Source organism: Aspergillus udagawae, assembly GCF_001078395.1.
Source record: "Aspergillus udagawae IFM 46973 DNA, scaffold_4, whole genome shotgun sequence".
NCBI lineage: Eukaryota > Fungi > Ascomycota > Eurotiomycetes > Eurotiales > Aspergillaceae > Aspergillus > Aspergillus udagawae.
Genome location: NW_025091267.1, coordinates 2,716,733 through 2,728,994, shown reverse-complemented (window position 1 = coordinate 2,728,994; position 12,262 = coordinate 2,716,733). Strand labels below are relative to the sequence as shown.

The 12,262-nt window shown below is 51.4% G+C and overlaps 4 protein-coding genes across 4 annotated transcripts; 2 read left to right on the top strand and 2 right to left on the bottom strand.

Annotated features, from left to right (window-relative positions):
- Positions 1-1,181: 1,181 nt before the first annotated feature.
- Aud_006331 (NADH kinase POS5) lies at positions 1,182-1,997 on the top strand (the record flags this gene model as incomplete). The annotated part of the gene is made up of 1 exon (XM_043291232.1): positions 1,182-1,997. The coding sequence occupies one exon, from the start codon at positions 1,182-1,184 to the stop codon at positions 1,995-1,997; it is 816 nt and encodes a 271-aa protein (XP_043147167.1).
- Positions 1,998-4,045: 2,048 nt separating this feature from the next.
- Positions 4,046-6,673, top strand: Aud_006330 (serine/threonine protein kinase CLA4; the record flags this gene model as incomplete). The annotated part of the gene is made up of 3 exons (XM_043291231.1): positions 4,046-6,034; positions 6,102-6,201; positions 6,261-6,673. The coding sequence occupies 3 exons, from the start codon at positions 4,046-4,048 to the stop codon at positions 6,671-6,673; spliced, it is 2,502 nt and encodes an 833-aa protein (XP_043147166.1).
- A 915-nt stretch (positions 6,674-7,588) lies between these two features.
- Positions 7,589-9,674, bottom strand: Aud_006329 (uncharacterized protein; the record flags this gene model as incomplete). The annotated part of the gene is made up of 2 exons (XM_043291230.1): positions 7,589-9,424; positions 9,552-9,674. 2 exons carry the CDS (start codon positions 9,672-9,674, stop codon positions 7,589-7,591), a joined length of 1,959 nt encoding a protein of 652 aa, XP_043147165.1.
- A 403-nt stretch (positions 9,675-10,077) lies between these two features.
- Positions 10,078-12,104, bottom strand: Aud_006328 (glycine--tRNA ligase; the record flags this gene model as incomplete). Its single annotated transcript, XM_043291229.1, has 2 exons — positions 10,078-10,461; positions 10,518-12,104. The coding sequence occupies 2 exons, from the start codon at positions 12,102-12,104 to the stop codon at positions 10,078-10,080; spliced, it is 1,971 nt and encodes a 656-aa protein (XP_043147164.1).
- Between the last annotated feature and the right edge of the window lie 158 nt (positions 12,105-12,262).

Here is a 12,262-nt window from a genome sequence, read left to right as displayed (position 1 = left end):
AAAAGAGAGAAAGACACCGGAATCGAAACAACAATAACCACAATAATCATGCGAACCACGGTTGTTGGTGGGCACAGGCAAGCGAATAATGGATGAAGTGATCTTGTGATTGACCAGCGGGTAGAACAACCTTACTTACCTAGGCAATGAAGCACCACCCTGACACAGCGTGAGTGACGTATTTTGGCCTAATATTAGGCAAAGGCGGTCAAGTGGGATGGTCGATTATTTGTGGTCCACCTTTCGTTGTCGATAACCTCTCTGATGATGCTATTTTATCGTTATCTTAATTTCTCTTGATAGTCTACACGATATTTGCTTCGTCTGTCTTAGACAGCAATGAGCGAGCTGCTGTAAGCATTGGGAATGTCCTTGAGATAACAGAAATACTTCAAACATTCAAGACGGCGACTCTCGAAGACCGAGTCAGAAAATGGACAGAAACAATCCGTAATGTGAGTCGATGCATCATGGAATGAAGATAAAGGAGAAATCTCGAATTTCAATAGCTTGTGATTTGGCTAATGAATAACTGTGCGAGCCAGCGCTTTTATAATGCAAGGGGCTATGATTCGATTTCGACCCGCCAGATTGGGATTCGGGCGACGCATTCTGTTCGCAAGAGGTTTCTCGGCTTCTTCGTATCTGCAAGAGATCAGAGATATCCGAACGCTACCGCAACGTATCATACCCAAATATGAAGGTGCGCGCCACTTCGTACCGTTGGTTCGGGCATGCCGGTTGAAGATCGCTGACCTCTACCAGAATCTCGAGAAGGCGATCTGCTTACGCTTCGGTGGCCAGAGCCTCCGAGAAATATTCTCGTTGTCAAGAAAGATTGTGCCCCAGCGGTGACGGAATCGCTGGTTGAATTTGCTGCGTATGGAACACTAGATGAATGATGTATCTTGGGAAGAGCCTTTACTAACACAATTTCTGGAGAGTCTAGCCACACAAGGTCGACCTATCCATCAATTGCCATCATTCTAGAACGAAAGACCGCCGAGGAAATTCACTCTTCGCTTCCTTTCCCGGTCTACTCAACATTTCTAGATAATGACCTATCCGCATTACATGATAAAGTGGACATGACGGTCACCCTTGGGGGAGATGGGACAATCCTACGAGCATCTTCCCTGTTCGCCACGTGCGTTAATGTACCTCCCATGTTGTCATTCAGTATGGGAACGCTGGGGTTTCTAAGCGAATGGAAATTTGCCGAATACAAGCGAGCTTTTCGTGAAGTATTCATGTCTGGGGCGGGTGTCGGAGACCGGGCATCGATCCTAGAGGGCCAGATGGAAGATGGGTCAGGGCCAACGGGATGGTCTTCGGTTCGTGGGAAATTAATGGGTTCGTCCAGGGGGGCTCGAATCTTGATGCGGAACCGTCTAAAGGTCGGGCTCTTCACAGTTGATGGCAAACCAATTCAAGTACATGGAAAAACCCCTGTCGCACAGGATCATCTGGGTACCCAGGGTGTGTATGTCATGAATGAAGTGCTTCTTCATCGCGGCAAGGAGCCGCATCTAGCTGTGGTTGATGTATACGTCGGAGGCCGGTTCCTGACGGAAGCAGTGGCAGACGGGATGATAATCTCAACGCCTACTGGCAGTACGGCATACAGCTTAAGCAGTGGGGGGAGCATTGTCCATCCCCTGGTACCGGCGGTGCTTTTGACGCCTATTTGTGCCCGGAGCCTCAGCTTCCGTCCTCTGGTTCTGCCCTCGAGTACGCCAATCACCCTTCGACTGAGTGAGAAAAATCGTGGGCGGGAGCTAGAGGTCAGCATTGACGGGGTCAATTTGGGGCAGGGGATGACGGTGGGCACAGAAGCTCGCGTGTGGAATGAGGAGATGCGGCATGGCAAGAACGAGTGGCATGGCGGCGTGCCATGCGTGATGCGGAAGTTCACAGGCGCTGAAGCGCATGATGGCTGGGTGGGAGGACTGAATGGACTGCTGAAGTTCAATCACCCGTTTGGAGAGGAGCACTGATCTATATATATCCTTCGCTGTTCATCTCCAGTGAGTATGAGTAAATATGTAGGCAGCTGCTCGGTTCGTACGGACCGAATATAAAGGGTTTTCGTAATTTCCTGATCCATCATAAATGAAGTCATAATAATTGTTTATCTGGCATACAAATTCTGCCAGCGTGGTTCAGTTGCAACAGCGGAGTGGGCCGATCTATGAATATTAATGCGAATCTCTGGATACTCCTGACTATGACCTGTGGGTCCAGAACTCGGCTCGACTTTGGGCACGGTTTATGGAGTAGTCTAGGTAGTTTCGCACTGGAACCGGAAGAGAGTTCGAGACCATCGGTGGAGTACCTCCGTACTCCGTAGACTCATTACTACTACTACTCACTTGTCTGCGACATTGCATCTGGTGGGGGGATCCTGTCAATCCATTATCAATGCTACAATGCTGAAGATCAACTGTGAACAGTATCTAGAAAGAGCAGCACAATAAACCATTCTAGAAACAAGTTCTCTGCTGTGCTACGAGTCTAGAGCCAAATAAACTATGACTGGTTTCATTCAAACAATCCAATGCAACCATTAAACTAACAACAAAAGGAATGGAAATAATAATGCTACCACTGGTAATGATGAACTGATGATAAATAAATAAGGTACCATCATTAGAGACCTTTTGTACCCATTATAATACAATAATGAGTTGTTGCAACATATTATTATGGATGCAAAAGGTCTCTATTATTACTAGATATGGCTCAGATGTTAATTACTGTACCTTGTCGAGCCTCAAGCAGCCAGTGTCCCGCCCTCGTGGAGTTGACCGGGACTTCATCTCGAATCCATCCATCTAATCCTCGATTTCCACTCTATTACTATGGAGACAATGGTAATTATCTCAGATAGTCTTAGAGATATTTAGCGTTGACGAAGATTACTCATACTGAGTAGATTTCTGTTACAGCCAGAGGAGGAGTAGCAACAATGGGAGGTACTGGAGGTACCCGGATGTTGAACCATGGCAGCCTTGCATCCTATACAAGCATTCTAGAAGCCAGAGAAAATCAACAGATAGTTAACATGTTGATTCTTGGTTCGCTACTCCATAAGTAGATCGATATTGTTGCAAGATGAAACTTCACTACTAGATACTGCTACTCCTACTTCCAACATCTGACTACTTAGCAGCCAAGTATTAATCCCTTTCCTATCAATATTATTAACACCTCCTTGTTCCTGTCTTCCCCACTCTCTCTCTTCTTCCTCCCTGTCGCTCTCCTTCTCCCTCTCTCTCACTACTCCCTCGTCTCCTTCTTTTCCTCCCCACCAGTAAAGCATCTTCTAAAACTTTTTTTCCTATTCTCTTCGCCGTCGCTGTGAGATTCTACCGTCTCTAATTCATTGCGTCTCTTGTTACCAAACCTTCAAACAGCTTGCAAAATTGCAATACTAGTCCCAGCCTTGGCTCACTAAGCCCTCACCGCGTCCCGTCCCCAGATTTAAGCGGCACTCCCACTTGGAGCTTCCTCGCCCACGCGAGGGCTCTGCCGGTCAGAGGCGGAAAGGGAACAAGGTACGGTTGTCTCCGAAGCCAACAGCGGCAATTTCTTGCATACTTCTATTTCGGACAATCCTCGCTGGCTCGTCTGTCTGTCCTCCAACCCCTGCGCGGCTCTTTGCTGAAGGATCACTGCCCCTGGACGAGTTTCTCGAAGTGGGGGTTCATTCCACCCTTTTTTGGCAGAATCGTTCGGGTCTTGTATGCAGGCAATACTGGTGTCGCTGCGTCTTGCTCACATCACTTATTCTGCTGTTTCTAGGGAAGCATTGTAGCGTCTGTTCCCGTTGCGTGTGGATTTCCCTCGTCTCGCCCTTTTGGTCAACGGGAACCCCTGAGGCCAAATCACCCCTCCTTAGGGTTTCCGCATTCCTATTGTCCTTTACAGCATCTCGTCAACTGCCATGTAGGTTGAGCCCTTCTTTATCTGACCATGCGGTGCATACCATTTTTGGGATCTGATCGGTCTCAATTCCAGAAATTTGACTGACCTCTGTCGCAGTATGTATTCCGCCGACCAATTCATGAACCCCGGGCCCGCTCCGCGCCCCCCTACCGACCGTCCAAAACTCACACTCCCTTCGAATCCCTCCGGCGTGGCCACATCATTCAGTCAAATGAGTCTCAATTCTCCAAATACTCCTGGATCTGCCAACCTGTCACTATTTCCTAACACCAGCAGTCCGGCCCTCTCACAGACCAAAACAAACCAGTCCGGCCAGGGGGGCGTTGCCGTCGTGAAAGAGGGCTATGTCCGCTGCAAAGAAGACAAGTTTTTGGCTACTTGGAATCAGAGATACCTCATTCTGCGCGAGTTCCGGCTCGATTTCCTGAAGAATGAGACTGGGAAGGTGGTCCTCTCCATCCCGCTCAACACTGTCACCAGCGTGTCGCGTTCCGAGGACACTCGGATGGCTTTTGAGATCATTCGTTTGGCCAATGCAAAGGATGCCGCTTCCAAGACCGCCTTGATCACTCGCGACGTGCCCACCAAAACCATTACCTGCGAAGTTAAGAGTGACGATGAAATTTACGACTGGATAGACAAAATTTACGAGCGTTGCCCTGGCATGGGAGGTGTGAGCAACCCGACAAATTTCAGCCACCGTGTCCATGTCGGCTTTGATCCGCAAACCGGCGCCTTTGTGGGCTTACCCCCGGAGTGGGAGAAGCTGCTGACCGCGTCGGCCATCACCAAGGAAGACTACAAGAAGAACCCCCAGGCGGTGATTGAGGTTCTAGAGTTCTATTCCGATATCAAGATGCGCGAACAGAACCCGCAGTACTACGCTGGATTGGCCGGTCCTCCGTCCAGTCAGCAGTCGAAGCCCTACAGCAACAACTCGGTGGGCAGCTCCATTGCACCCCCGAGGCCGCCGCCGCCTGGCCCTGCTCAGCGTTTGGACAACGGACACTCCCAAACGAGTCGCTCGGCAAATTCGTCACCTTCGCAGAGGGCGGAGTCTGATCGTGCTTTGGATCAGCAGCAGCAGCTCGAGAGAATGAAGGAGATGGCAGAACAGGAGCGTCGACGTGTCGAAGACGAGACCCGCCGGGCTCGTCAACGCGATGATGAACATAACAGACTTGATCAAGAAGCGTACAACGCCTCTATCCCTAAGGGTCGTGTTCCCCTGGCCAAGCAGGAGCTTGGCGGCTATGGCGGCGACTCCTCCATGGCCGATCGCTACAAGCCAAGCCGTCCCGCACCGCAAGCCCCTGGCTCGACTCGTCAAGATCCTTCTCGTCAATTGACTGCTCAGCGCCCAGCACCCGCTCCTCCCACTACTTCCAGCAATGGCAGCGCAAAGAATTCCCCCAACGCTCGTTATGCTCCAAACGATCCACGTTCTCAGGCCGCTCGCGCCCAAAGCAATGGCACCAAAGCGGCGCATGGCCCCCCTCCATCCAAGCTTCCCGCGCCTGTGCAAGCTGTGAAACCACTGAATATTGCGAACAAGCAGACGACACAAAAAGGCAACGTTCCGGACAGTGTTCGTCAGGCCGAAGCTGCACTGACCAAGAAGGCTGAACCACGCCACAAGGAGGTCCGCATGTCGGCAATGTCTGAAAATGAAGTCATGGATCGGCTGAGGTCCGTGGTCTCCAAGGATAATCCGAACGAGTCATACAGCAAGCAACGAAAAATTGGACAAGGAGCGTCAGGTTCGGTGTATGTCGCGCGTGTTAAGGAGCACGCTGTCTCCCCTGTCGCACGGGAGCTCTACCGGCAATATGGCCCACGGTGTCAGGTTGCTATCAAACAGATGGACCTGCGCAGCCAGCCCCGCAAAGAGCTCATCGTCAATGAGATTATCGTTATGAAGGACAGTCAGCATGCGAACATCGTCAACTTCCTGGATTCATTCTTGCAGGAACAGAGTAACGAGCTGTGGGTTGTGATGGAGTTCATGGAGGGAGGCGCCCTCACGGATGTTATCGACAACAACCCTGTTATTCAGGAAGATCAAATTGCGACAATCTGCGCGGAGGTATGTCCATGACTTATATTGCATAAAGATTTTGCACCGGGTTGTTTCGATGCTGACTGTTACCCAGACTTGCAAGGGTCTGGCCCACCTTCATGGACAGAACATCATCCATCGTGATATCAAGAGTGATAACGTCCTTCTGGATCGCGCTGGTCATGTCAAGATTAGTAAGTCTGCCTTTCAGAACATTGGATCTTGCCTAGACTAACTGACTTGACTCTTCCAGCTGATTTCGGTTTCTGCGCCAAACTTACCGAATCAAAGAGCAAGCGTGCAACAATGGTCGGTACTCCTTACTGGATGGCACCGGAGGTCGTCAAGCAAAAGGAGTACGGGCCCAAAGTTGACTGTTGGTCATTGGGAATCATGGCCATTGAGATGATTGAGTCCGAGCCCCCTTATCTGAACGAGGAACCATTGAAGGCGTTGTACCTGATCGCCACGAACGGAACCCCTCGCTTAAAGAAGCCCGAAAAGCTGAGTAGGGAGCTCAAATCCTTCCTCAGTGTCTGCCTCTGTGTCGATGTCAACAGCCGTGCTACCGCCGACGAACTCTTGGACCATGACTTCCTCAAGACAGGTTGCAGTCTGGCAAGCCTAGCCGAACTTCTTCGTTGGAAGAAGAACAGCGGACAGTGACTGGTTCTTCGCGCAATCCAATGTGTCAGCTTGACTCGCGCTGGCACGTGTAAAGCATTCGCGCTTTTTGTTTTCGCTTTACAATTTACCCGTTAGATCTTGTCTTGCGCACATATGGGTCGCATTTACACGCTCCAGCTTGATTCTGATACTCCCTTACGACCTGCATTGCTCATCAGAGTAACGTGTGATATCCGAGCTGCAGAGCGTCATTTTTTCCATTGCAGGCCTGGCGTATTACTCGGCGTTCTCGTTTGGTATTCGTTGTCAAAGCCATCCGTCCTCCTTTCTACTCCGCTGGGTCGCATGCCATCTCGTTGATTTCGCTGTATTGACTTAACTTGAGTGAGTTTTATTGTTGACTATGCCGCCAGCCTCTTGTACGACGCAGCGCGAATGTTGGTCTCTTCCGATGTTGACGAAAGGGAAACAGCGTAGGGAAACGTTCTTTCGTCTGCCAGCTGATGGATCAGTGATGTGAGAGAAGAGAAAAAATGAATTGGGAACAGGACACATTGGTTGTTTGAGACGCTGGCTACGATTGCTCTTTGTTGCGCATGTGTATTTCACTACATGCATGTTCTATGCTTCTGATCCATGAGTGATGATGAAAATTTCTGTTGATATCAAGCGAGTTCTCTCATCCATAGATGGATATAGTATGCATTTCGAGAATAATGAGTGTCGCATCTAACCAAGACACATGTGGGAGAATTTCCAGGTGAAGGTAGGACTGAAATTGGTACTGCTCGATTTCTACGGCAATTTTTGTGCCTTAGATTCAACCATCCAAATGATGTACAGATATTAACCGTCATGTGTCAAACTCGAACATTTCATAATATACGTGATATCACAGCTCATGATCTTGCGCCATGCCAAATATGATCATCAATCCCTTGATCTTCATCCACACTAAGAAAGAAGCTTAGCTTGCACTTGATTTCCCAGAAAGGCAGAACATTCGCCGAACAATACACCTTTGAGGATCGTCTCCCCTTCTTCGAGAGCCCAGTATCCAGCATCGATCAAGCGTTGCTTCCAGGCAGAACGCTCGTCCTCGTTGAGGTCATCCCAGGACCGGGATGGCTGCTCTTCTACCTCTTCAGGAGATGACGTGGACGAGCGGGAGGAGTGAGCATCGGAGCTCTCGATGTAGATGTTGTTGGACCCAGGAAGACATCGGACCAAGACGGAGTTAGCTGGGGTTGTTGCGTCAGCGTCCGGGGCTGCATCGGCATCGTTACCGCCGACGGCGTGACGGGCATGAAGGATATCTCGGAGAGTCTGCTTCGGAGAATCGGTGAGGGCAGAGAGCGCGGATGCGGTTGGGAGTGGGTGAGGTGGGAGGGGGTGGTACGGGCGCGCAATGGCCGCGCGGATATCCGGGGGCAGCCACTCGGAGGCCCCGAGGTACGGGGGCATGAGGCCTCTGATCTCCGTGAAGGCCTGGAGGAGGACACAGACGGTGATAATGGAGAGCAGGGCCGCAAAGCCGCTGGCGAAGTTGGTCCAAACCTCCGACTCGCCGGGCATGACCAGGACGTACCGCGGGGTGCGGCTGGAGGGCGGTGATGGGGCAAGCGGGAAGGTGTGCACGACGACCGTATTGCCCATACTGATCGAGGCCAGCTTGACATATTGAGGAGGGGTCTCTGGCGTGACGGGGTGCGTTGGGGGGATGAAGTTCGAGAAACAGGTCTTGGTCATCGAGAACGGGTGGACGTCTCGTAGGGTTGTATACGGCCGGAGTTTACCATGGCCCTTTCTTGGACTGAACTCAACTGTCAAGACTTCGATAGACTGGTCGCTACCAGACACCGCAATAATGGTCTGCTGATGGCCGTCTGGGTTCGTTCCTAAACCGCAAGTGTCCAGACCTAGCCCGATCTTGATTGATTTGCGCAGCTTCTTGCGCTTTACAATGAACCCGGAAGGCTTATCTTTCGACGAAGGGCGCAAATTTAGAATCAAAAGCTCGCAACCGTTTCGGTTTGGTGCGTTCTGAAGGAGCAACAGCGTTGTGCAGGAGAGGAAGCGCAGTGCTCGGAATTTAGGCCTTGTCCTCGGCCCCTTTTCGGGCAGAGGTGTGCTGTACACGCACTGCACGTCTGGAGAGGTGTTTGACCTTGTCTGTGATGATATTTCACAAATAAAAATGTCATTCCCGTTGGTGTAGGCCACCTTGTACTTCCCATCGTCCTCCAGATCGATAATGTCCACATCCTCAGCTTCCTCCTCGCCGTTCAGGCGAATCCTCCCAATAACATCAGCCTCGGTCGGCGTAGGAGTGACTTTGAAAAATACAATTTCCCCCGAAGGAGCAAGCCCGGTCGCAATGGCAGCTACTCGGGGAGCGTCTGCATCTTTCCATGGGGATAGTCGCAATATCCTCTGATAGGTATCGGCGCCGGCCTTGGATTCCTTGGACTCCTTTGTCCGAAACAATGACACGCGCGCTAGTGCTGTAGTCTTTCCTGGAGTGGGATTCTCTTTGGGTGTCTCTGCTTCTTCTCCGGAAGTGCTCGCCGATCTTCTTTTTCGCGGGGGATAGTCGATCTGGAAGGATCTCAGATGTTGATTGTTGTTTCTCTTCTGCTCGGCCACGGAGCTGTTGATACCGGCCAGAGCAATGACCGACCCATCGCTCGCATGTGCGGCAGCTAGTGAAGTAACTGAGTCCTCGTCGCGCGAGAGTTCGATATCAACTACCTCCGAGATTTCGCTGCGTTTTGAAGTGTCCAAGAGCGCCTGTGTTCCACGCCGGCTCTCAAAGTTAGCGCAATGCTTGGGGGTTCAAGAATCAACATCCCCATCTGAGAGGATCGCAAGACTCTAGCAGTGGAGTATAGAGAGAACTTGCAATTTTATTTCCAACACCGCTGCGTCCTTCACCTCCACCGCCTCCAACGAGCAAAAAGCCAGGGTTGCGCGGATCGAAATCGGCCGCGAAGAGGGGACAAGAGAGAGTCAACTTGGCCGAGGGAATAGTTGGTGCCATAGGGAAGGACTGAGTGGCCGTCCGGCTATGTAACTAAAAAAGACACCAACTACAGCTGTGAATTGTGAAGAAGCAAAATGACCAAATAGCGATGGAGGTGAGGTGAAATTGAAGGGGAGAGCGCGCTGTCTGCGTAAGTTGGCCAACTGAAGTGCCGCAATGACGAGGGCGTTGGCTCACTTTCCGCCCCGGATTCTTGGCAAAAATATCAGGGTACTACGAGGACGACTGTACGAGTATCTACCCTGGGCTCAGTATTTTGGATTGTACTACGACGCTCATTCGAGAGTCTTAAATATTGTCGCAAATAGTAACCATTGCAAGTGAGATGAGTGAGATGTTGGTATTTATTCATCATGTTATCTTCTTAAATTCCCCTCTACATGGACCACGCTCCACGGCTCTAATTAACCTCCTGGCCAGTAAATTCAGGAAGTTCCTTGCGAATATCTTCCCATGTCTTCTCACCATCCACCAGGGACCGGATCGCCTGCAAAATCTCATCCTCACTGGCACGCACCTGCTTGGTTGTGTCACGGTCACGCAAAGTGAAGGTGTTGTCCTTCACTGACTGGAAGTCAACCGTGATCCCGAAAGGTGTGCCCAGTTCGTCATTACGCGCGTAGCGCTTACCGATACTGGCGGAGGAGTCGTCGACGCGATTGGAGATACCCATGCGTCGCAACTTGGTCATCAGCTGCTGCAGAAGGGGGCGGAAGGATGCGTGTGTCGAGAGAGGAACAATCAGAACCTTGGTGGGAGCGATCACGGGGGGGAAGGAGAGAACCTAGATGCAAGATTAGCATAGTGTCAAACGCACTTCCAGAGTGTAGCGATACGTACACCACGGGCTTCATCCTCTTCACGGGCCCAGTAAACATGCTCAATCATGCTGTACAGGATTCTACCAATGCCAAACGAAGGCTCAATGACATTGGGTGTGTACTCGCGAACGTTCTCCACGCGGGTGCGTTTCTCGATCTTGACAATGTCCTGGTCGAGCTCCACCTTACCAGAGCCAACACCGTCCACATCCACCTCGATCTTGCCATTCTTCTCCAGATCGATGGCCAACTTCTCACGGAGCTCCTGAGAGAGGGACTCGACGGCAGCAGCGACGGCCTTGCCATCCTTCTTGAAACGAGGTCCGAACTTCTTCTTGTCCAAATCAACCTGCCACTCCTCGACCTTCAAAGGCTCGGCCCGGGGCTCGCGAACAACAAGAGGTGCACCGGTCTTGTTCTTGTGCACTGTCAAGTCGTAGGCACTCCGATCAGCGCAGCCAACACATTCAATCCATCCGTAGCTGGTCTGCAATTCCGCATCCCAGCAATCAGCGGCGTAGTGAGCCATCTCGTTAGCCATGTGCTGACGGAAGCGGAGCTTGTTCGGGTCCACGCCGAGCTTGAGAAGGAACAGCTGGATACGGGCAATGAAGTATCCAAGTGTCTCATTGTCGACCATACCAGTCTCAACCGCCTTACCGATGGTCATCTTCTCAGTCTTCGTGCTTCCAGAGAGCTGGACGTTACGGTTGAGGAAAGACATTTCAATATTCTTAACTTCCTCAAAGCGGTGATGCTTCTTGCCACCCTCGGGATCCACGAAATGTTCAATCTCGGCCATGAGGAACTCACGCACGCGCAACAGACCCGCGCGAGGCGAAATCTCGTTACGGAAAGACTTGCCGATGGAGGCCGATGCGAAAGGCATGGATTGTTGATTGAACTCCAGCAGCTTCTGGAAGTTCAGGAACTGACCCTGAGCGGTTTCGGGCCGCAGGTAACCCGGCATGTTGCTGCTAGGGCCAATTGAGGTCTGAAACATGAGGTTGAAAGCGACGGGAGGAAGGAGGTTGCCATCGGTCGTCGGGTTTCTGATGTCGTATTTGGCGATGATCTCTTCCAATTGAGGACCATCGAAGTTGTCAATCTGTGCCAAAATCTCCTCGTATTCCTTGACGAGGGCATCGTCAAGCTTGACGGCCTTTGCGTCCTTTGCCTTCTTCTTCTTCTTTGCTTCCTTTTCCTCGTCCACGACCACCTTCTGACCACGCGCCTCTTTGTCGCCCTTCAAGCGAGCCTCGAGAACTTCCTCTACCAAGTGATCCGCGCGGAAGATTTCTCCAGTCTTTGGGTCCTTGCACATCCAATCGGCGAACTTGTCGACGTGTCCGCTGGTCTTCAGAATCTCATGCGGAGTGAGCATGGTGCAGTCCACTTCCAGCATGTCTTCCTCCAGCACGAAATGTTTGCGCCACAGATCAACAATGTTGTTCAGCAGGGCTGTACCGGGGGGACCGTAGTCGTAAAGACCGGAAACACCTCCGTAGATCTCGAAAGACGGGGTGTAGAAAAGCCGGCGCCGGAGCATTGAGTCCAAGACCGCGCGGTCAACGGCCTTGCCGGTCTTCGTGTTTACGGTCGCCATCGTGAGCTGATTCTTCTTGGAAGCCTGGACAGCCTTGAGCGCGGCGGTGGTGTGGAAAAAGCTTCTGGCGGGGCTACAGAGAGGAATTTGGCGGGGAAGAAAGAGTCGAAGAAATGGCAATTGAGTCATCCACCACGTGAGTCGACCCCCAGAACCAA